The sequence below is a fragment of the Thermobia domestica genome, chromosome 6, assembly GCF_964235325.1.
Source record: "Thermobia domestica chromosome 6, izTheDome1.hap1.1, whole genome shotgun sequence".
Classification (NCBI taxonomy): domain Eukaryota; kingdom Metazoa; phylum Arthropoda; class Insecta; order Zygentoma; family Lepismatidae; genus Thermobia; species Thermobia domestica.
The window spans coordinates 166,471,297-166,495,632 of NC_137459.1; the positions used below are offsets into that span (position 1 = coordinate 166,471,297).

General features: G+C 36.2%; 1 protein-coding gene across 14 annotated transcripts in view; it reads left to right on the plus strand.

The window, feature by feature from the left end:
- Positions 1 to 1,161: 1,161 nt before the first annotated feature.
- Positions 1,162 to 24,336, plus strand: part of Ssdp (Sequence-specific single-stranded DNA-binding protein) — a 690,704-nt gene continuing 667,529 nt past the window's right edge. For 5 of the 14 annotated variants that reach the window (XM_081762324.1, XM_081762333.1, XM_081762325.1 and 2 more), the window contains exon 1: positions 1,164 to 1,352. In XM_081762324.1, coding sequence (XP_081618450.1) covers positions 1,297 to 1,352 — 56 coding nt within the window. In that variant the 5' untranslated portion in view covers positions 1,164 to 1,296. Of the gene's footprint in view, positions 1,353 to 24,336 lie in introns of all 14 variants that reach the window. The other 9 variants (XM_081762326.1, XM_081762331.1, XM_081762337.1 and 6 more) reach the window with 3 other exon arrangements.

The following is a 24,336-nucleotide window of genomic DNA, read 5'->3' on the forward strand; positions in this document are numbered from 1 at the left end:
AGGAAACGGGAGCACCCGAGAAAATCCATGCACACGGTTTGTCCACCACAAAACTCACTTGGCATGAGCTGGGATCGAACGAAGGACTCCATGCACCAGAAGTGAACACTACCACTGAGCCATGATGGACCCCAATTTTTACCGTATGAAATTCACAGAGGACACTATACAACTTGCTCCTTTCAATTTCAAAATCGAGATGTGCCGAATTGCTGATCTCAAGTTATTACTCTAGCATTCACTCAAATAGAGAAATAGGTGGAAAAGTAACGACAGAGACATAGAGGGGAGAGAAACTGAAACTCAATTCATTCTATATGAACCATGATCTCATTCAACTATTTTTCGTATGAATGAGGGAAATGTTGGTTCACCGGAAGAGCGATTTCTCTGATGGATGGGGTCCCTGATTCGACCCCCGGTCGCTGAGTTTCTGCTGAACATCGCGCCCGTGCGTTTTCTCGGGGTACTATCGTTTCTTCCTACATTATCATTCCACCAATTCTTCCATCGTCATTCACTTGCGTTAAACATCTGTTTCTCTTAGCCTAAAGAGAATAAACATGGGATGCTATATTGAAAGATTTCATTTTCATTTGATTTCTGATATTAAAAAAAAAGAAAATAATCAGAACTTCACAGGCTCACTCATTCCTGTTTCTTAATCTTAAAGGAATATCATTGCAGAGTTGTCAAATATTAACCTGCCGGCTTTTGGTACACAATCCTAATATTAATGTGACAATAATTATACCATAGTGAAAATTGTATTGCCTAGCATGGGTTGATATTGACTTCTACTAAAGCGCTAAACCCTCGTCAACTGCCTCCAGCTATACACGAAGCTGTTGTATATTTAGGTTACACCCCTCATTGTTTCTAATACAATCTCCGTTAGGTTACGTTGCATGTTTCGCTGTGTATTTCTTGAAAGTATAGGAAAGAACACATTTATTAGAATATTTTGCTATTATCAATGCATTGATAATTATGAGCATTTGAGAAAGCAAAATATTATATTTTTTTTCATGCAAAATAGATGTGTTTGTTTTAGTATTGTTTAGGGAGAAAGCTAAATAACTGGAACAGCGCAGCTCTATAATGGTTCAGCCAATCGCAGCGCCTCATCTATCTTCCTTGCTTACGCAAACTGTAGTAGTGAGGCTCCCTACTGCCAAATGAGCAGCAGAGCCAATCAGCAGCGCGCGTTTGACAAGTCCCTTGACGTTGCCATGGTCACGGGGTCACTGACGGCCTTGGTAGTCTGACAGGTGCGTGACAGTTGAAGTCTACAATATGTACGCGAAGGGGAAAAGCTCTACGGTACCTTCTGATGCTCAAGCACGTGAAAAGTAAGTATGATCAAGTGCGTTCATCGCGAAGAACAATATTGTGTGTTTATATGAAGTGTTCTGTTTTCTAGTGGTTAAATCTTCACGTTGTGGCTGTGGCGTGAAATACTTTGAAAAAGCAGTGAGACCTTGTGCGTCCAAGTCTTGTGTTCGATCAAGTTAAACCAATGTGGCTGTTGTGGTGTCCGGTGTCACCCCCAAGATGGCGTTAAAATCGCAATACATCATGATCATCTGTTGTGTGAAACAAGTGAATGTTGTGATGTTTATTTCCAATGATTCAGTATTGTTTGCAAAATATAAAACTTCGTGCACGAATACAGTTGAAGTATCCGAAGGAAGTTTCTTTAAGTGTCAAGGAAAGACGTGAAAATATTATCCAAACTTGTAAATAAACAAGTTTTCATGCAACGCATGGCTGTCTGTTGATATGTTGCTACTGTTGTCCTGGTGTCGTAACGTTGGTAAAATATCAATATAGAAAGGTGAACCCCAACGGAAAAGAAAAGGAAAGGAAGTGTGTGAAAACTGAATTTCACTTCTCACTTCAGAATGTGGGAATATGTTTCAGTGGCGACTCTTTATTTTCATGTATGACTAAATCAGTGCTGCGAATGTTTTGTTGTTATTGGCATGAATTGATTTCATTACATTCGTTGATATATGCTAGTTAAATGCGTATGATCTCCAAAACAAAGTTTTCTGATCTTAGTAACATGGGTAGCGCAGTCCTCGTTATGTTGGTTATAGTATTAGTCCGCTTTAATAGGGATTGAATATAAACGGTTGTATTGGTTTGGTTATACACCGAATAGAAATTTGATGTTTCTTATGGGAATATAACTTGTATTATATATATTCGATTCCAATTGCGATCGTGACAAATTCATTCGATTTTGTGTGTATTCTCGTGTCGGCCTGTTGTATTAGTTTTTAGTTGTCGCAATGTTTCAGTCAGCATTTTGGGTCTTATTAGTTCTTTTCGTCATGTTTATATATTATAAGAAACGTATTGGCAGTACTATGTACTTGCTCTCACCTATTAACACTCGTATTATGTTTTGCTTTGTTAATGGCATGTTTTATCTTCATAAATCAGTTTCATTCTCTTATTTCTTTTTGTAGAATTTCTCACCTTTCTATACCAGCGGTTTGGCGTGTTTTTTGTTCTGGAGAGATACGGGCTGACGCTAGTCTGCTCACTGTTATTCTTATGTTGCATGTTGAGTCTGAAACGCCATCATAGATGTCAGCACTGTAGGAAGTTGTATAGGGTGAGAAGAACGTAAATATCTAGCAATTCCTATGGGAAAATTATTTTATATATATACATATATATATGATATCGGGTCAGCAAATGAATTCGTTAGGAAGTTTTTTATTTTTTTTTCTATTTTCTTTTTTTTTTCTTAATAAGTTATCTAATAACAATGATCGCGGTGCTATGATGGCTGCCTGTCTCTTACTCACGAATACATTTCTTTTTAATATTACAGCTTTTTTTTTTCTATCTCAGCACAACGTCAATTCTTATGAATGTTCCTTGAAGTTAAGAAAACAAGAAGGAGGGTACCCCATATTTTAAAAATAGCTGCAGTAATATAATTACTGCTGTGCAATCTGCTTCAAATCGGTTTAGTTCGTGTTTTGTTTTTCTCTAGATGTGTGTGCAGGGGCTCTGTTTTCGGTTAATTTTTATATTGAGCCATTTTTCTGGAATGCAGTTTATTTATTTACGTTTATTTTGATAGTTCTGATGTGTTCATCTATGCGCATGTCAGACTGTTGGATTTTCCTTGCAGTATGGTACGGTCTTATTATGTCTTCATGTCGTTCTGTTCTTTCGGTGCAGAATTTCCAGAAAATGTTGGCAGCATTTGTTAGGTGTATCTTTGAAATTGTGTGGAAGATTTCATGTCCGTAATTACAGGATGTGATGCAGACATTTTTCTTTTCGTTTTTATCGTGCAACAGAAAAACAGTACACTGACCCCAGGAATATATATTTCAAAGACCGGGGGTCGGTTCGTGTATTTCATATTTCACTGAAATTAGTTAAGACGTAATTTTACCTCTTGTGACACATATTTATATGGTTTGCGTAGGTTCCCTGTCGAGATCAATATTTATTTTTAGGCTTTAATGAATTTTCCTAGAGGATGTTTATGACACTGCCCTCTGGAAGATCAAATATTAAGAAATCAGGAAAATGCACTTTTTATTTCCTAATTGAATCTATATATTTGTTGCCAGTGTGTTCGTTATTTTTTAAAACAAAACAATTAAAGAAAGGTATTGTTGTAGTTAAAAAAAGGTCTCATATATATTGGTGTTGACATTATTAGAAAATTTTGTAATGATGGTTTGAGACAGTGTTTCACGTGTCTAGTGGAGGGAATGATCAGTTTCTGGTATGGGATGTTTTCGCTGGAATTTGCGTTTAGTAGTTTTTCTTTCTTTAGTCCTATCATAGGCGTTTTGCGTTTGTCAACACATTTTATCTTAATTTGGTTAATTAGATTAATTTTCTCTTTCGGTACAGTTGATTTTGAGTGTTCGTTAGTTCTTTGGGTAATATGGCTGTGATAGACTGCTTATTGTTTTCTGGTTCATATGGGAAGGGAAGTTTCTCGTTCACTTCAGGAGGTATAGCTGACAGTTACTAAATCGCAATGCAAGTATTGGTTATTCCTATTTGAGTTTTGAAGTGTTGCACAGTAATAGTTTCGTTTGTTGGAAACATACCACTCATGATTTTCATTGATTTAAGTCTTAAAATTCCATTAGCTGTATTATTATTATTATTATTATTATTATTATTATTATTATTATTATTATTATTATTTGGTTTCCGTGTAAGTTTAGGGTAATTGTGATTGGGATGATTCTTAAATGAAATATTAGCAGTCATATTAAGAGCGTTACGCGTTTCGTTATTATTTATTTTCTGGTAAGCTGATTTTTTAGGATGTGTATTTTCTCCAGCAGCAGTTGCTAATTATTTTCATTGTATTTGTATTTTCCCCATTACACGTTAAACTCTGCTAGTGTCCGATGCTTTTTTGTTTCTTTGATCCCTTTAATAGACACTAGTGTGTTTGTAATACTCAAAGCTGATGAGCATGTGGATGTACGTAACCTTTTTGCCCCCATAGTAGGTTCTGTTTTGCATTATTTATGTAAAAGCAGTGCCTCGTATTTCCACATATGTTGAGGATTACATATCATCGAGTTGTGTATCGGAATGTAGTACGGTGTTATGGTGATTGGTATCGTTTCAGAAGTACATTTGCTAAATAATGTACAACATTCCCGTACTTTGCACTGATGTAAGGTGTTTTCAAGTGAGACTCATTGGCTATTCTTTGGCAATCTACCTGAAGAAGTTTATATCACATGTTCTTAGAAGTTTATATCATAGGCTCTATTTGTCATCATCCCTCGTGCGATAAGTTATTAATAGGATAGGGGTGTAGCTTCTTCTGGATGCTATGTATAGTGCGGATAATGCACTGATTTATTTGGAGAAGTTCCTTAGCAAGAGATTTTCCTTCAATTCTCAAGTCGTCGGGTACATATAATCTTGGACACAGCTATATAGAACTCACATGTAAGGGGTGGAGTTATACTAGTTTAGAATTGCGAAGTATTACTATATTATTTTTCAGTTTTCAATAAAAAATTACATTAAAGCTTGTCTCGGTAAGTTTTCAAGAGCAGTTTTATTGAGGCATCATGCCATGATTGACGAACTACAAATTTTTACTTACGCTTCTTTGCCACTGTTATTTTGACATTTGTTCACCTAGTTCTGACCGAATTGCTACTGCCACCTTTTGCTTATAAGGTCTTGAAAAGAGACAAGTCAGCAGTAAAAGGTTTGGTTCATGAATTTCAAATTTCAATTCAGCTGATTTTATCTCCTGTTGAGCATGAGATTTTGCATTCTTCCAATATTTACGCTGAAGAAGAACTTTAAAAACTAAATGTAAATAATAATGTGCGCCCTTGTATCTCCATGTTCCACCATTTAGTTCGGCGCGGTTTCACCCTGACTTCTAGGAGCTTTGGTTCAAAAATTGCTTATTTTGGGAAATAATTTTGATGTTCCCGGTAATTTGATAGAAAGGAATATTATGGTCGATACAATCAGAATTCTCAAGGTTCTTGGTAAGATTTCATTTTAAATCACCTTACTTGTTCTTTTTCCTTTCCTTCCAAGCACGATACAAACTTTATGGATAGTAATGAAGGTGTTTTTGACTCGTTGTTCTAAGATATTGCTCGTAACTTGCATAGCAGTATTCTCAGTTTTGTACGTTTCAATTTTTAATTGGTTAGTTTATTTGATTGTCCTGAATGTAGTGTTAGCATAAGTAGGATATTTTGCTAGTTTGTGTTCATGGCACCTTATTTCTGAAAATTTGAAGAACCTTTCAAACATCACAGTTTCAACTTGGGATCCACCGTATTCTAGGAGGAGGCAAAGTTGTTGGGGTTTCCTCCCCACATATAGTTACACCTATGATGTAAAGACTGTTAATAGATCTAGTAAAGTTACTACAAATGAGCATTTCTGTACAACTTTTCTGATTAGCTTTTTATCTATGAATAATGAACAAATGGCTAGCTTTGCTTTATTCTTTGTTACATACAGAATATATCCCAAATCATGTAGGCATAGATTTTCGACCAAAATTACATCTCACTGCTTATCCGTGTTTCAAGTGACAAAATTTGATGTACGACATATTTGCATAATCCAGGAACTCAGTGAGAGAAAGAGAAAGATGCATATTTTCTTTGTCTTTTTATTTATTTATTTTATCCATTACATTTTACAAATGCGGATTATTTTGAGCTAATACGCAATTTTTTTCTGGAGTACTTTCTTTTCCTTGTTCGTATGTGGGATTGTATCATGCAAAATTATATACTCTTGATTTGTGTTATAATTATTCATAATTCACATATATATATACTAATTTCCGGTGGCATTCTGGATAGTTTGAAGGGTAACGTTGTTTCAGGCGTCTGTCAGTACAGCTTTCAGGCCATCAATGTTTGTGATGTCTCTCCTGTGTTCTTGAACTTTCTGTAGCAGTATACCCCAAATGCAATAATCCATCACGTTGAGATCTGGACTTTTAGACGGCGAGTCGTTAAGTTCGATGAAGTCAGGGATATTAATTCTTACCCATGTCACAGTATCGATTGCTGTATGGGCCTTCGCCCCGTCTTGTTGCCATGTCCATTCGTGATCACCCATAACTGTGTTAATGTATTGGAACATCTGGGTGCACATACGTAATACACACAATGGAACAGCACAAAACTATACAACTGCATATAACACACATTATTGTACATACAATCGCTCTTAATGTAGAAAATCCAAATTTCCTGCTTTTTTGTGGGGCACGCTGTAGTTGTCAATTTACAGGTAGAAAAAGTAATATAGGTGTTTGTTTTTCTTAAATATAAAACAGAGCTTACCGTTCTAAAAGATAAAAAAAATCCACTCACTTCAAAGCTCATTCTTCGCACGTTTAGATTGGTCTTGTGGTGCATACGCGTGTAAATAATGTCCGATAGGTTTTTAAATGGAGGTTCGTTCATTTTCCTGATATTTCGTATGCAACAGAGTTCGCAATAGATTTTGAATGTTGAGGTTTTATTTGTATTTTCTGTTCATTCTTTCTCCTTTCGGTAGCGTTAGTCAAACTTTCAATATGCTGTTTTTTTTTTTTTAAATAAATAATAGTTGATTAGATTATGCGACACAGGATGAAAGGAAGAGCTTGTTGATAAGATTATTTTCTTATTAAGGCTGTCTTTCACTGGTTCAGTCCCTTGGTTATTAGTGTTTAAACTATTGTTATTGATTTATTAGTGAATAATGAACTGTGAAGGAGGGTGTATTTGTTTTAAACTTCTTCCTGATTTTCATATTGTTCATTAATATGTGTAGTTGTTTTCTTTTATTCGTTGCTGTTTTTTTTTTTATTTATTTTTTTTTTTTATTATTACAGTTTGATTCACTGTTGTGTCATATATAGTTTCGAAGTTTCACTCGTGTCTGTTATTCTCTAATATTTTCTGTTTATACACTACTTTGAATCACTTCCAGATTTTGCCTGAGTTCCTGCTTTGCACCCTTGCTCAGAACTATAGGCGGTCAGTGTCAAATTTGATTTCAGTTCCCTTGTTGGCCCTTTCATTATCTGTATGTTCATTCCATTGAACATATAGCTTATCGTTATCTTTTATCCTTATAACGAAGTATTTTAGTTGAGAATATATAGTATCCTAGATAGACACCAGACGATGCTCTTAACAAAGTAACTTGGTTTTGTGTTATTTACGCCCTGTTAACTTCTTCAAACGTAGATTTTTTTTATTTTATTTTTATTTATTTATTTTATTTATTTATTTTTTTTTTAACGGTTAAAAGGCGAAAAGTATTACTGATTTTACAGTACCTATAAATGTCTCAGTTGATGTCCGAGTGCCGTTTTACATTGGAGATACTAACAATAGAACTTTGCAAGAAGTTTTCGGGGGAGGTTGGCCATCAAGATATTTATCTGGTGGGGCTAGAACAAGCCATCAAGCCATTGCATATAGTATGACATGTTCAGTAGATACTGATAATAAAGGTTTTAACAGGGTGAGTGATGTGCTGCACGATTGCTCCCTCCCCTCGCAAAATTTTGTTTCGGATTGTCTGAATAGTTTCGATTTTCTTTATTTTGAATAGTATGGTTGAATAGGAGTGTGTCCAGACACTACTATGGTTTGGTCACGTATCAATGAAAAACCATGTTTATCGTGAAGTATTTTTAAGTACTAAGAATTGAGTTGTGAAATGTTAGTGTGATGCAATATTTGAGCAAAATATGGGTGGGTATATACTAGGACTTCTCTGATTGTTTTGTACGGATTTTTCTATTCGATTTTTCTGCATGTGTTTTAGCATCACTTTTTTTAATGGATTTGAAGACAGAGATTGTCAGTTCAGTATATCTAATAATTTTCTTGTATGTAAAATAATGTGGCTATTTTTAGAAATCAAATCGAGACTTTTCATCAAAATGCCAACTGGTTAATGATGTAGCTTGTAAGGTGCCTTCCCGTAGGAAAGCTTAACACCTAGACGATTCTATTAAATTTGATTCAAAAATACGTAATTTTGTAGGTGCAATACGCCAATCGTTGACAAAGTTAGCTTTAGGTCCTCATAACTCACATAATATCATGATTGTGGGGTTTCTGTAATCTCTGACACCATTTGACTGTCCAGTGGCGTAAATTACCGAAGAAATGTACGAAAAGTGTATTGTTTGAGAAGTTACTATTGTGTCTAGTTTTTCAGTCGTTGGATGTAAATACACAAAAGTGAGGGACTTTAGATACGCGAAACACGAACGTATTGTTTACTTGCACGATTTTATTGTTGTGTATAAAAAAATCTTGAGCGTCTCATAGCGCAAGAATTTGTTACAAACTTAGGATATGTGGGCAGGAAGTTTCGTTGTATAAGTAAGTACTCGTAAACATTACGTGCTGTAGTACAAATTTTAAGCATCTCACTCCTATGAAGTAAGATTGAGGAGCAGAATCTATATGTTTCTTCATATGCAGAATTTGAATGTCTCATTCATTGCATGAATTGCGGAAAATCCAATACGGCAAGTTTTATGAAGAGTCAAGTAGGGGCGAGATAATTTTAGTACATCGCATTCATTTGCACAAATTTTAGACATTCTGCTTCTAAGCGTTGGGAAATGATAGAATTTACCTAGTGACGCATTTTTTTCCTGAAATTCAGGAATATAGGTGCATTTTGATACAGATGTAGCAAAGTAAGAATACGATACTAACTAGTGAAAATTATGGTAATTATATCCAAGATGTTTGCGAAAGGATTAAGTGAAATTGTTATTTTCAGTAATTAGACATAAAGTCACATCATTTAGTTGATACGTTAATTGGTTATAACTTTCAGCTAGTGGTTTTGTCTTGCTGAAAGTAAAATGATCTAGATTGATTGGTTGGTTAAAGTTTTATGGGGGTGTCAAAAGGTACGCTATTTATCCCCGTCACGACCCTGAACTAGGGGTTTCCCGGTATGCATATGTCGAAACCACGACACGGTGTGCTGGTTGCCGATCGCACAGTTGAACATGCGCGTCTGGTCGTTCATAGCCTTTCGAACAATGTGATGGCATGGATGTAATTTGTTCCTAATTTGAACTTTTAGTGTTAATGCTTCGTTAATCCTACAGTTTCAAAGCCTGTGTTAGAAGGTTGAATGTTCAGTGTCTTTGTTTGCTGTGATACTAAGATGGAAGTTTTAAAAGAAATCGTGTAGTTAATTGAGTAATAGCAGATGTACGCTAGATGAAACTGTTAATTCTCTTACTGCTGGGTGAATTTTATCCAGTGTTATGCTATTAATATCATTGAAGCAAGAGATACATCTTGCAATGAGAAAGAGGCAAAAGAAAAGAAAAAGAAAACTTCACAAGAGTATATAATTCGATTCTTGAGATTTGCGTTTAAAGGTTAATAGTTTTGCCTCAGGTTACAGAGGCCAAAGAAAACCACTAAATGATAGAAGGATTTAGTGGAGTGAGACCAGACATTGAATCCTTCGCACCACATTACATTCTATCATTTATTGAACTACGATGTACACTAAAGGGGTAATGTTTGAAATAGGCCATTTATCTGTATATTGTAACTCGTGCTATGTGATATGTGAAGGGTTTGGGTTGTTTGATACTTGGAACGTGAGGCCGGTTGCGAGGAATCATATGTCGACTTACTTACATAAACATTGGAAACAGATTAGATGTGACTTCTAGCTTGCTGCATCAGGGTTGCCAGCCAGTTTTTTTTCTTTTTCCTGGAATACTTGTATGCATTTTATGAGTGTAGTAGACCCTTACGGTTTGAGCGTTTTTCTTCATAGTAATGGTGACTTATACTATAAATATGGTGACATGTTTGTTGTGATAGATACAAACAGTTCTATGAAAAAAAAATGTATGTAAACCTTCTGAAAATTGCATTATTGGTTTGGTTGCCGTTATTTTTGGTATAGTATGTCGTGGGGTCACTTCTTAGCTCTCATGTGAAATAATTTCCCCTTCGAATTACAGGTACATACCGCGGGAGAAAAGTAGGATGGAATTTTAAAATTTAGGATGTTCATGGTAAACTACAGAAAGCAAATTTGTTTTCTTCTGAAGGAATAAATTGATTTTTATTTTAACGTTAACAAGGAAGTAAGTCACACGATTTCATTCTTGATGTGCTAAATTTTTAAATTGAAATTTAGTGTGGAAAATGTTGGTTGGTAATTTAATAGCTTTTCATAATAGTCGTCATGAGCAGGGTAATATTTAACTTTTACCACCCCGGGCTATTAAAAAAAAAAAAAAAAAAAAAAAAAAAAAAAAAAAAAAAAAAAAAAAAAAAACGCCTCATCAATATCAGTAAATACCGGTATAAAACGATCTCAGACGTGGAGTGAGGTAATCGATATTTAAGTCGAAGTAGGAAAAAAAACACAATGATAACGTTCAGTTAATAAACTTATGGTTGATGATTTCTCACCAATATGAGGTCACTGCTGAAGAGCAATATGTCAAAAGAAAAATAAATAAATAAAAGTATGGATAAGTGCGGCCATTATCTTGAGGACTCTTCCATAGTTGACAGAATTAAGTTTGTGTACAATACCTGTTTTGGTTTAACATTTCCCGTCTCCGTTCGTACAGTCCTTTCTTACCACGATTTTATCTTCTATAGCATCTCGAATTAGACGATTTCTTCATCAGTAATATCTTTTATCCTTTTTTCGTAACTATCTCCAACCTTTTAACACATCGTTTGGTTTTCGTTCAACCTATCCAATTTTCGCAAGTCTCCTCCATACCCACTTTTCGAGGGCTTCTTAGACCTTTCTCGTTGCCTATGCTTATATTTCACGTAAGTTCGTACAATATTCTGCACAAAGCACATAGTAAATGTTTGTTTCTTATATCCGTATTGTCCAAATACTAGATACGATTCCCTTCTTCTAAAAAGCTTCTCTGGATATGCTTACCTCTATTTCAAGTTCCATTTTACTTTCAGATATTCAATAACAACACTGCCATGATGGCCGAGTATCTTCTTTCTCAATTCATTTTATCTGTTTTGCCCTACGATTTCACTAGCAATTATTTCCATCTCGTATTCTTAACAGTTTTGTTTTTCTTACAATATTTCAGCTTACCTTATTAGTACTGTGTTGGATCACCCATTGGCTGAAGTACAATCTGTATTCATCGCGGAATTGGGTCGTAAAATTCGTGAATCGTTCTTAGAGGAATACTGGACAGTTCTTTATGCAGTGTAGCACTCATATCTTTAATGATAGAGGAGGATATTACACAGGATGTTCGCTACTGTGAAATGAGTCATAAGTTTTCAATAGTGTTCAAATCTGGGAATTGAGTGGGCTAGGAGAGAAGTGGAAGTTCATGTTACTGTTCCTCAAATCACGTTTAAATAGGCCTGACTTCATATTAACGTTGTCATCTTGGAAAACTTTGCTGTTGTTAGAGATATCCACTTAATTGCTGACAGTATTTCGTCCTTGGATAGTTATAATAGAATCAGATAAGTACCGCGTTGATCACGGGTTTCGAAATTTCAACCTGACCGCGGATGTTGAGTTTATGCACCTCCCGTTACGCTGTGATCATAAAATCAGTCATTCTGGATTTTGATTGAATTCTGTATTAAGTTGTTCCGCTTTAGTTCTGTGGTTGTTTATGACAATTCCCTTCCATTTGGGCGTTCTTTGTAATGGAAATTTGGGTTTACGTTCTCTACTTTTTTTTCCGTCTAGTGTTTTGTGTCATCAAGTTAAACACACATATTTCGTTACAGTGGCTCCGATTAACCACACATTCGCAATTTGTCCTCTTTGAGTTTTTCAGTTTGCACCATCGAGTCTGGTGTATTGCACACACGAATCTGTACTACACAGTATCACCCAAAACAATAACATAAGCAGCAGTGTACTAATGTTACGTTGCTGAGTCACGAAAATGTTTCCATTAACATATATCCATGTTCCTTGTAGCGAAATGATTTGTTCTTGGTCATTTTTTTTTTAATGGAATAACATAATTTTGAGTATTGATCTTCCCATTTTGGGAGAATAGAGAAGTTACTTGAACAATAGGTTAGAGAACTCTAGATTAAAAGAATCTGCTTTAGAGAACTGCAGTGATGATGCGGGCTGATATGCTTTCATAGCGGAGGGTGGGTGGGTCACGGTGGCTCAGCGGTCACCGTTGGTGTAAGGGACCCTACAAGTTTCTAGTGGACAACATCGCGTCCGTGGGTTCTCTCGTTTCTTCCCACTTTCGCATTTTACCAATTATATCTTATTTCGGTTTCCCACTGATTCAGGTGTCTTCTTTATCGTAGAGGGCATATCCATGGGACTTAAAACTAAAGTTCATTTCATATTTTTAGGGTACCAAATTATGCTATGTATAAGTGTCGGAAGTCATATAGAAGAACAGCTGTGTCCATCCGTCCGTCTGTCTCTCGACAGACATCATTCATAACAATAAGAGAGATCAAAAAGTGTTATTATTATTATTGCAATCGACTCAGCGTCCGAAGAATAAGTTCCATCTCATTGGTTAACATGTTACTGAAACTGGAAGAAATTGATTGAGCCATTTTTAAAGTCGGTCCAGCGTCTCAAGAGAACATGTACCATCGTCTGCAATATATTACAAAACCGGAAGTGAGTCAAATTTACTTGCACTTCCGGTTTCAGTACTGATTTTTATAGAGCAAAAGCTAAGGTATGTCAAGAAGCGATTCTTTGGAATCGATTCAGCGTCTCAAGAATACATCCAACCTCTTCCGTAGGCTCTCTATTCAGACTTGAAGTGATAGACACCAACAGTTTCCGGTTTCAACGTTAACCACTATAGAACAGAAACGGTAATAGTAACAGACTGTTCAGCTTCTCAAGAGAACATAACATTACTACCTGCAGCACTGTAACAAAAGACGAAAGTGATTGAAACCTCCGGTTCTAATTTTGATTTCCATAGACCAGAAACGGCAAGCTGTACCGAGAAGTGCCTTTTTGTAATCGAATCAGCATCCCAAGAATAGGTCCTAAATCTTCCGTTATGCCTGTATTCAAATCGAAAGTAGCAGTCACCCGTTTCTGGCTTTAACGGTGATCGTCATGTGACAAAGACGGTAATAGATAGCGACAAGCGGGTTTCAGCAGTCAATTCAGCGTCTCAATAGAATATACCATCACCACTCGCTAGAATCTACCAAAACCGGAAGTGACAGTACTTCCCGTGTCAAGATTTATTTCTATAGAGCAAAAACGGTAATGAATGATCGCATAATGGATAAAACGGAAAGAGTTAGCAACAAGCAAATCTTTTATATGAATTCAGTACCAAGGATACGTTTCGTTTCTGATTTCTTCTTTTTATTGTAAACCACTTCCTTTTTAAGGCTTGTCCCATAGGGCAAAAAAGTAAAAGATAATGAGTATAATGGCGTGATATGGACTGAGCATTCGAGGAACAGGTTCTATCTTTGATCTAATTCCTCTTTTGCAACAAGTACTTACATATGGGGCCGTATACTTCACCTCTAGTGTGTGGGGTCGCTGGTTCGATCCTAGCTCATGTCATGTTGTGTTTGTGATAGGCAAACACCGTGTGTGTGGGGGGGGGGGGCATTCCCTGTTTTCTCCCTGTCATGCCACTATTCCATTCGTTGTTGTCATCACCGTTTCTGGAATGCAAATCTCAAATACTTCTTTTCGTTTCAGTACTCGCTGACGTCCTACGTCAAGTTTGAGTATTGAATTCGCTTAATTTGGAAGTCTACCGTAGTTTCACACTGTGAAACGGAACTCTCTTGTAGGAATGAAAGGAAATCTTTCAGTTAAAGATCCCACGATTATGCTCTTTAGGCTAAGGGAGACGAATGATTAAGGGAAGTGAATGATGAATGGAAGAATCGATGGAATAACATTGTGGTAGGATACGGAATACCTGAGAAAACCCACGAACACAGTTATGCCAACCACAAACGTGTATGGCCGGGGATCGACCCACGGACTCCACTCAACAAAGGCAAGAGCTTCATTGAGCCACCGTGGCCCCCAAACTCCCTTCTTACACTTACATGTGACTTAAATAAAATATATACCAAGGAGCTCAATACTTTTAAGACAAGCTCTACACTCAAAACCCTGAAGTTACTACTCCACGAAGGGCTATGTCATATCAGCTTTTAGTTGAAAATGTGTATGTTTGTGTCGTGACCCCATGACCTTAAATGATCGTTATTGGTTTTCTTAGATTTGGTACTTCAAGTGGCTTCCCATGTGCCTCATAATAGGTTAGTTAACTGAAACTTCTGTTTCTATAGACAGTCATGCCGGGGCTCGCACTTCACTAATTATGGTAAGACAAGCGAACTAAACCATTGAAACGAAACGTAGCATAGCTATTTATATTCTGACCAAACTTTTAGATCGTCTAACAACAAGAGTTCATACATTCCTGCTCTTAAAAATGAACTGCAAAATAATACTAATGGAAAATAATAATAAATCAATAAGTAATGATATTGAACATTTTCATCTAAATTATATCTTTCCTTAGTAATTTTTCGACATTTCTTGTGTAAAATTGCGATTTTTTTCTTTTTGTTGTGTTTATTTATAAGTTATTTCTTTTAGAATTAATATTGTATAGTGTATCTGAATGAGTTTTCCCAGCATTACAACATATTTCTAAATTTATCTTACAGTATAGGGTAATTTTTAGCTCTGGCAATACTGATCTTGTGCCTTTTTAGCACGTACTCGCCTACCCACTTTACAATCGTAAAATTTTCTTCTAGACAGTGGTACACGTGACTATAGTCGCCATCTGTATGTGTACACACGTTCTAAATACATTAAAGAATATATATGTTGGAAATAGTTTAACGGCAGCTATTTGTTTGTTAGTAGGAATCAGCCTTAAGAAGGTAAACATTTATTTTCTCTCCCCCCCACTTGGAGTTTTCATTCACACGCGCGTGCAGGCAGTTGTAGTTCAAAGTGCAATGCTATCAACTTGGAAGAAAAGGAAAAACAATCCTGAATAAGACTCCAAACGGTCGGTGTTTATTACACCATGTGTTTGTACTTCCATATTTAATTGTTTATATATTTATTATCAAAATGAAACTCGAGCTACTCGTAATAAAGGGCCTCTGTTAGATGAGCTTGTTGAGAATTTTCATTTGATGCGTTTGAGGATTAGGAAAATTATTTCATAACTCGCTACAAAACGATTGCAAAACTGCGTTGATATCCATTTTTCTATCTCTGCCTTCACATGGTATCGGAGATGGGCAGGAAAAGTTAGTTTAGCATAAACATACATAAACATCACGCACAGAGCTACTCTTGCAAGGGCTTGCCATACTAAAATTATGCTGCCTTATTTGTATAAGTTGTACTACCTGGAGTGCCAAGATATCTATATTCTACACTTGTTCTAGCATCTATGACAGGCAGCCTAGTTATTTTTGTAGTTAGTTATTCAAAAGAAACATGTAATAACACCTACATTTTGTTTTGGCATATCTTATAAAGAGACATCGGATATTTAGGTTCTAAAAAAGTATATTTTAGGTGCCTAAAATGCTAAATTAGGCATTAGAGGTTCTTATTAAGAAAAAGAGGTTCTTATTCAAGATACTCAGTTTGAATGGTATGATGCATTACGATGTGGATACAAACTTGAAGATAGAGAAATGCACGCACACACGTCATGCTATCTTACATTTTAACCTGCTGAATATTGAAATATTGCTGAAATTAAGAAGTTTTAATAAATCTTCAGTATATATGTTTATAGATAAATCTTCAGTACAAAACACACTTTCACATTTTTGCACCACATATGCCGTAATTGGCTTCACAGTAAATAGCAAACACTTTTTCCAAGTTTTCTTTGGTGAAACTGTAGCGTTTGTTGATGAGGGTGAGCTTGTACACAGAAAATGAACGTTCCACATCAACTAACGTGATGGAGACAAACTTCAGCTTGGTTACATGTTCGATTGGTATTTCTCATTTGTATTCACTTTGTTTCCCAGTCAAAATATGTGCTGCTGCACACAAACTCTTGTCTTAAGTTCTTTCCCAATACATTTTCAAGTTTTACCTTCGCTTTCTCTCTAACTTCACCGGGAACTTCCACGATCTTTTGCTTCATTTCCTGAAGAAGCTCAATATTCTTAGAAAGTGGTATTCCTAATTTTGCAATAACTCGAACAAGAAATGTGTAGTGCCATCGGATGTATGCCAAATCTGTAGGAATGGAAGAATCGTTCAACTCTTTGGCAGCAGTAACGCTGTAAGCATCCTTCACTAAATTTTCAACGACTTGCATTACTGCAGGAGAATGGTCACTATGGCACTCAACTGCTTTCATCCAGGTACCCTATCATGTAAACACTGGTTGAGGTGGCAGAGAGGTATCGGGAAGCTTGTCTTTAAAGGACCGTACTCTCGATGGAACCTTAAGAAAAACATTATTTACAATAGAGATCATTTTGTTGATCTTTGGAAATTCTACTCTTATCTGGTCGGCAACACGATTTGAACCATTGGCGAGACATGCCACATGCACAAGGGATAAATGGAACACCTTCAGCAACTTCATTGCACCAACTAAGTATGATGCAGCATCTGTATAGGCAAGAAACACTTTCTTCGCATCAAGATTGTTGGGTACAATACCTTTTGTTCATTGTTCACAAAGTGTGGTATTGTTTCCTAATTGGTTGTTGAAAGTTGTTTGGCGGTTGATTGTGCCTCAGAGTTTAGTTTCCCGACAACTAAGTTGTTAATGGATCGTCCTAGATCGTCAGTGATTTCATCATCTATAACGAAATTTAAGAATCTCCTATGTCATTTCTTACTCTGGATATTGCTTCGTCGTATATGGATTGCATATAGTTCTTGTGTAACGTCGCAAAATAGGCAAAAATAGGATCTAATGTTCAGTTAGGCATTTTTAGGCAAATAAAACTTGGTGTTAGTGCTTTTGTTTGTCATTAAACCTTCATATACGACGTTATTTTTCATTCTGAGGAAAAAAATAGGTTTTTACCTAAAGATCCTACTTATAAAATCAATAAACTATATTATTTGATGTTAAAATCAATAAACTGGATTATTTGATTCCCTATGCACCACAGCGAAATCCATAGGTATCAGAAACCTAGTCTGTCAGTTTTTAATATTGAGCAACTCGTTTTGCAATGGATACAGCGATAATCTTATCGCCTTGCTTTGTCTTACAGTACACCTAGCTGTCGGAACGTTTATCTTGAACCGCGTATCAGATGCGGTTCGTGAGGGGAAAACTAAAAGACGAAAGCTTTTTCGAAATGTACTATTGTTGTATAGAACAACAAATACATTGGATAACTTTTATTCCATTAGTTTGAAACGATGACACTTTACTTTTTACCAGTGTGACTTCTTTCGCGAGCCGCCTTATCTACGTACCTATGTGACGAGAGAAGCATTTCCCATTGCAGAATCAATGGGCTGCTGATTTATCGTTGCTTGTTTCGTGGATACCCATTTGCTTTTGGATTACTAAAGGCGCTATTATTTATTTCCCTGGCGGTTTCTAACCCTTGGAGCGCACTGAGTTTCTATCTAAAAGCATGTAAAATTTGGTCATGATTATTTCAGAAACTATTGTACGTAAGACATTATAATTTTGGATAAGTATTTCAATGGTCAATCTCAAGTAAATGACTGGCCAGTTTTGTAGATATCCCATTTTGTTTTGCAGTTGATTTTGATCGATTAAATTTGACAATCATGCAGTGAGACTCGTCGCTGGTAGCCCGAGCGGATGCATTTTTCTCCTGTCTTTTATCACGTTCATTGTAACTCAAGAAACGTGTCAAAGGTCTGTGTATATTTATTTATATACTTCTCAACACTTTTCGTTTCATGTTTTATGCTGTAGAATTCATCCACACCAGCTACAGCTGTAGGTTTTGGTTTCACAAATGCTTCTGCTAAAACAATCGACTGAAAGAAATGTATTTCTTTCATAAAACAGCTCAATTGAATTTGGTTTAGTCTTTCTTTACTGTGTGTTAGGAGGTATTAAGAATTCGTTTCGGAGACATACTGTCGCCTTCTGTGCTGTTCACAATCCACCGAAGAATGAGTCACACTCTTGATTTGCGATGTTTCTCTTTTTTTTTTTCTTTCTTTTTATCATCATTTTTTTTTTATTCTAAACGATTGTGGTGTTATTTTTAAAGTGCGCGGACAAGTTTTGTTACACCAGTAGTCCTATTGCTTTTATAAGTCTCCGTAAAGAAAACAACGTGTGTGGCATCGATTTTTGTGCATATTGTTTACGTAAATATTAACTGACATTCGGCAACATGAGCGTTATAGAAGGTTCGAAGGTAAGAAGACGAACATGGTACTCTCGGCTTCCGAAAAAATGGCTTCGTATTTTATGTATTGTGATTGTAATAGACTTTGTAAGGATTATACTATGTATTATGTAACACTAAAACGTGTTTTAGATCTAATATTTTAGTGAAATACTGTTTCCCACAAGACTCGAGAAATTTCTCATCTCATTTCGATTCTGGTCTCGAAAACAAGACTTCTCGAATTTAAAAAATGACTTCTTGCCTCGTTTTCTAGACGAAACGAGGCATTTCTCGTCTCGTGACAACACTACCTACCTCACCAGTGTAATATCCTTTCTGAGTCCTTCACAAAAATAAAAGTTGTGCCATATTACAGGGTCAAGTATGAAATACTACATATACTTATTCTAAAAATTCAATTTCTTTAGCATTTATTCATAAAATTAGGAGTACTATTTCCAAGAAAATCACTAAAAAAGTCACCCAAATTCCACTGATTTTTTGACAGAAAGAAATCATGCTATATTGAAGAAACAAACTCTGGAAATGACAGTAAAGAGGATCACGCGATATTTTCTCAGTTAATATTGAAAACGGAAGTGATGTTAGATTTCCACCCTTCCAGTTTTAGTAGAGAGATTAGAGTAGAGAATATATTCTTGGAACGGTTAATTGACTATAGAAGACCATTTCTTTCTATCTGACCGTTTTTACTCTGTAGTGATCAACGTTAAAACCGGAAGTGGTTGATTTCTGCCACTTTCTGTTTGAATGTAAGGTTCAGAGAGAAGATGGTATCTATTCTTAGAACACTAAATCGATTCTAACAAAATCGCTTCTCGGTTTCTCTTATCGTTTCTGATTATGTAGGTCAATAATAAAACCAGACGCTGTAATGGGTTTTTATTAATTCCGTTTTTAGTAAAGAATTAGGGATGGAGATGAATGTAGGCCTATTCTTGAGACGCTCGATTGGATGAACCGTTTCTATCTATTACAGTTTTTGCTCTATAGTGATCAACATTAAAATGGTTGATTTCTACAACTTGTAGTTGGTGGATTATCTCCATTAACGAACTCAACCGAGACAATGGCTCTAGCTTTCTACTGCAAAAAATTGCTTTTGTTGAAGAATTATCGTGTGCAGAAGTGGACGCACATTCTAACATTACAATATTATAAAAGTATAAGTCCCACTTGCGTGATCCTAGTCATTATGGAAGACACACAAGTAGATCCGTTCCTGAGTGAATCGCTGTCTTCGATTGGCTTCCCTCAATAAACTACCCGTAGTTTTGAGGTGGGAGGAAATATATATACTGAATCTCGTAAAGAATCATGAAGTTTAACATATGGATTTGGTACACCGAAAGGTGTAGCCTACATAGCTTCACAACAATAATAATCATACTCACAATAACAACAGAATACGAGGGGCTGTCCTCGGAATTTTTGTTGTTTTCAGCCGTTTAGAAACGCGAAAATAAATGCCGATTTTCAAAATGGCTCGAAATCGAAAGCAGATAAGTGAGTCGTGATAACGGTTTCTCATGTAAAATAATATTGTCTAGGGAGCTCTTGTTCCACATTTCGATTATCTTTTTTCTATTTGAAGGTATCACATAATTACGGTAAAATTAGCGGTATTTTAATTTCGCCGGGATAAAGATTCTTAATACGAAACTGGAAATTGCATTTCTGCCTTTTTTGTATAAACAGCTAATATAAAAATTGAATTTAAGGTATTAAAATTACTCATGCGTAATAGTAGGAAGTACTACTGTTGGTGCTTCATTTGCAATATTATAGGTAAAAGCTCAGTTTTTAATGTCTTGTAATTTGATTATAAGAACATGAAGCGATGTTCATGTAATGGCGTAAAATTTGTATTTACTTCTTTTTTTTTTTAAGAAAATAAATCCAAACTTTGAAGAATTTGACCAACTTTGAAACATTTAACTGCAAGAAAAGTTTGGGAATCTAGGAACAAATGCTTAGATGTGCAGTGCCATTGACGCAACTAGATTGTGCTGGTAGGGGTTGATAGGATGGCACCTTATTTCTGAGAATTGGATGTACAATCTAGAAAATCTGGTAACAATCTTTAGCCTCTCTTTTAGGTACATTTGAGGCCGCCTTGTCGCGAATAGGAATCGTGAAGATGCTTGTTTGGGTCTCTTTTCAGCACCCAAGTTATATAAGAAATGGATCTACAGTTTACAGTGAAACCCCAACCAGCATAATGCGTTCAAATGTTAATGGCTTCTACTGGGAATCGAACATAGTGCCCCATCCACCAAAGGCGCGCGCGCTATCCCTAGGCCGGAAGGAATTGCTCGTGAAAGTACTATCTTGTGTCTTGGGCAACATCAATTCTGTGAATCCGCGCCCCTGTTGCCCTTGCACTAAGCTTGGCAGGTTAATAACAGTTTTTTTATTCGCGTATTTTAGGTTTCATCTCCGGGTTTGAAAGCCTCAATTAGAGAGTTTACACCCACTCTCACGATGTAGCAGCGTCTTTATATCTAGGTTTCAAAACCATATCCGTTAGGGACAGATGGTGGAGGGGGGACGAAGTAGTCAAAAAGCAAAAACAACACAAAATATTTTTGTTCAAACTGTGATAAATACATTATTGGCAGAGGGTACGGTAGCTCAGTAGTAGAGCGCTTATGTCTAATGCGTGGGGTCCCTGGTTCGATCCCCGGACAAGTAACTTTGTAGGAGACAACATCGTGTCCGTATGTTTTCCCTGGGTATTTCCGTTTCTTTCCACTTTCGTGTTCTACTAATTCTTCCATCATCATTCACTTTCTTTAATCATAGCCTAAAGGAGATAATCGTGGGACGTTAAACTGAAAGATTTAATTTCATTTTTACTTCATGGGCGTTCAGTATAAGCTTTCGTAGCGAACGGGGGTGCAGACTCAGGCCCCCTATTGTATTTTTTTTTCTTTTTTAATAAATAAAAGGCGTATTGTGTGGTGATTGTTCAGCAGGAGATATATGACCGATTAGATTATGCGTATAGTTTTAGTATGGGAAGGAGTAACAACACTGAGAGTGAAATTTGGTCATTTAAAAGCGTGTATGAAAGAAACATGCCGTAATTGAATTCCGAATTTGTATATTGCATTTATCAGTAGTATTTTCACCGCTTTCCTGTAATATATAAGCTACTGAAAAGAGACAATCAAAAGCTCGGCTTCTCAACGAATCTCATTATGATGTTTTTAAAAAAATCATCATTCCAACTCATATTGAGGTCTAGTGAAACGCTTTTAAAAACATATCATTTAAGAATGATTCATGTGTGAGTACGCAGCGCGTGATGTTTATTACACTGAAAAGGTCAGGTGTCCAGGTTTTGTTTACATAACTTTGTTCTCTGTGTTTCCGTCTTTGCAGATGTAGAAGGCATCTTAAAACATTTTACTTCGTCCCACCCACGTGTCGGCTTGTCATAGTTGACTAGTGTCACTTCCGTGGTAACAAGGTTGAAAAGTTTAAGATAAACATGGAGTGGGGGCAGCATAAAGACAGTATTTCTCACAAATCATAACAAGAAATCGCATTGGGTTAAGTTTGGTGCCCAGACGTGATGTTTATGTACTGTAATACATAGAGAACGCCTTTATACTCTGAGTCATCGTATTATTACTGTCTCGTGGCTCAGTGTTTGTTAGAAACAAAATAGTTCGTTGTTGTTTTCGTGTAATAATATTTATCACCATCTGTTGCATAGCTTATGAATTCACATGATTTCAGACGTTACACAAACTTAATGAATGTCACAGTAGTTTAATAAAGTAATATTATCCTATCCTAACTATATATAAAACTACATGAGTTGACATAAATTATTGAGCACTTCCAGTAGGGCTACAATGATTAAATTTGGCATGATTGTAGTTTTGCCAAAAATGGCCAAAAATGAATGTTTTTATTCTTTAGGGGGTCTAAGGAGGGGATGAAGAATTTCCCCATGTTATTTAAATGGGCCTTTTTTTCGATCATATAATCTCATGTTTTAGGTACTTAGAATTGGAATAAAAACTTGAAATTCGGTTTGCTTGTACAGTGGGGGACACTTCTAAATGGTACAGCCATATGGAGATTTACGGCTAAGGTGTACCATTTAGAAGTGTCCCCCGCTGTACGTTTTCATTAGCTTTACCAAAGTGGATCATCAGAAATAAAAAAAATCCAATCGTATTGTGGTTTTACGAGGAACTGAAAAATCTTTCCCATATTATTTATATGGGACGTCTTCTACACCCCAAAATATTTAGATACTTCCGGCAGGATTAGAATGATGAAATTTCGCATGATTCTAGGCTTTCAGGACTGACCGACAGGAATATTTTTAATTTTTTAGAGATCTAAAGGGAGAATGAAGAATTTTCCATGCTATTTTAAGGGGCGTTTTCTTGGAATACAAAATCTTATGTTTAAATAGTTGAAATAGGAAAAGAAACTATAGAATTGTGGGTTCAAGAGGAACGAGGCCGTAAGCCGAGCAAAGACAATGTATGAGTGTGGAGCCCCCGGATGAGCAAATTCACGAAATTCACTGTTGATGCAAAGGCCGATATATAAGAAATACGAGGCCGTAGGGCGAGCAAACTTGGGGGCCTGGGGTCGGAGCCCCAGCTAGCCAATGGCTAGTCTATATTATAAAATTGAAAGTGACTGTCTTTGTGACTCCTAATCTCCTGAACCACCCGACCGATCTTGATCTAATTTTCAACATTTTGAGGTTCGTGTTTGAGAGTTATTATTATTTCACTTTAGCAGTAGCACTTAGAGGAAAAGCTGAAAAATAAAAGTTTATAACTCATGAACCAAAAGATCAATCTCGATCAAATTGTTAACATAGACAAGGTTCAAGCCTGAGATTTTTTTATCATTTCACTTTGACGATATAACTTAGAGGAGGGGGGTGAGAGGGGAAGGTACATGAAAATAAATAAAACAATAATTCTTGAACCACCGGACCGATCTCGATCAAATTTTCAACCTAGATAAAGTTCGAACCTGAGGTGTTTTTTGTCATATCACTTCGACGGTCAAACTTAAGGGAGGGGGAGAGAGATTTAAAAATGATCAATAATGACCGATATTAGTATCGAATCTATAGTTTTTGGGGTCGCTGAGATGAATAGCGGCACTTCCGATGCTGTTTAAATCCAAATTCAGCTCCACAGTTTGAGAGGGGGAGGAGGGAAGAGATATAAAATAACCGATTTTAATGCCGAATATATAGATTTCCAGGTCGCTGAGAACAACGCACGTGACTGTAATGTGATGGCCTCCTCCCAGGCAATAAGGATAAAATTAGTTGTACTAATTAGTATTGTGATAAAATTAGAATAACTCTTGATAACTTCACACACACATTGTTTATCAGAAATCTATAATAGCGAATGCTGTAAGCAGAGAATCTGTT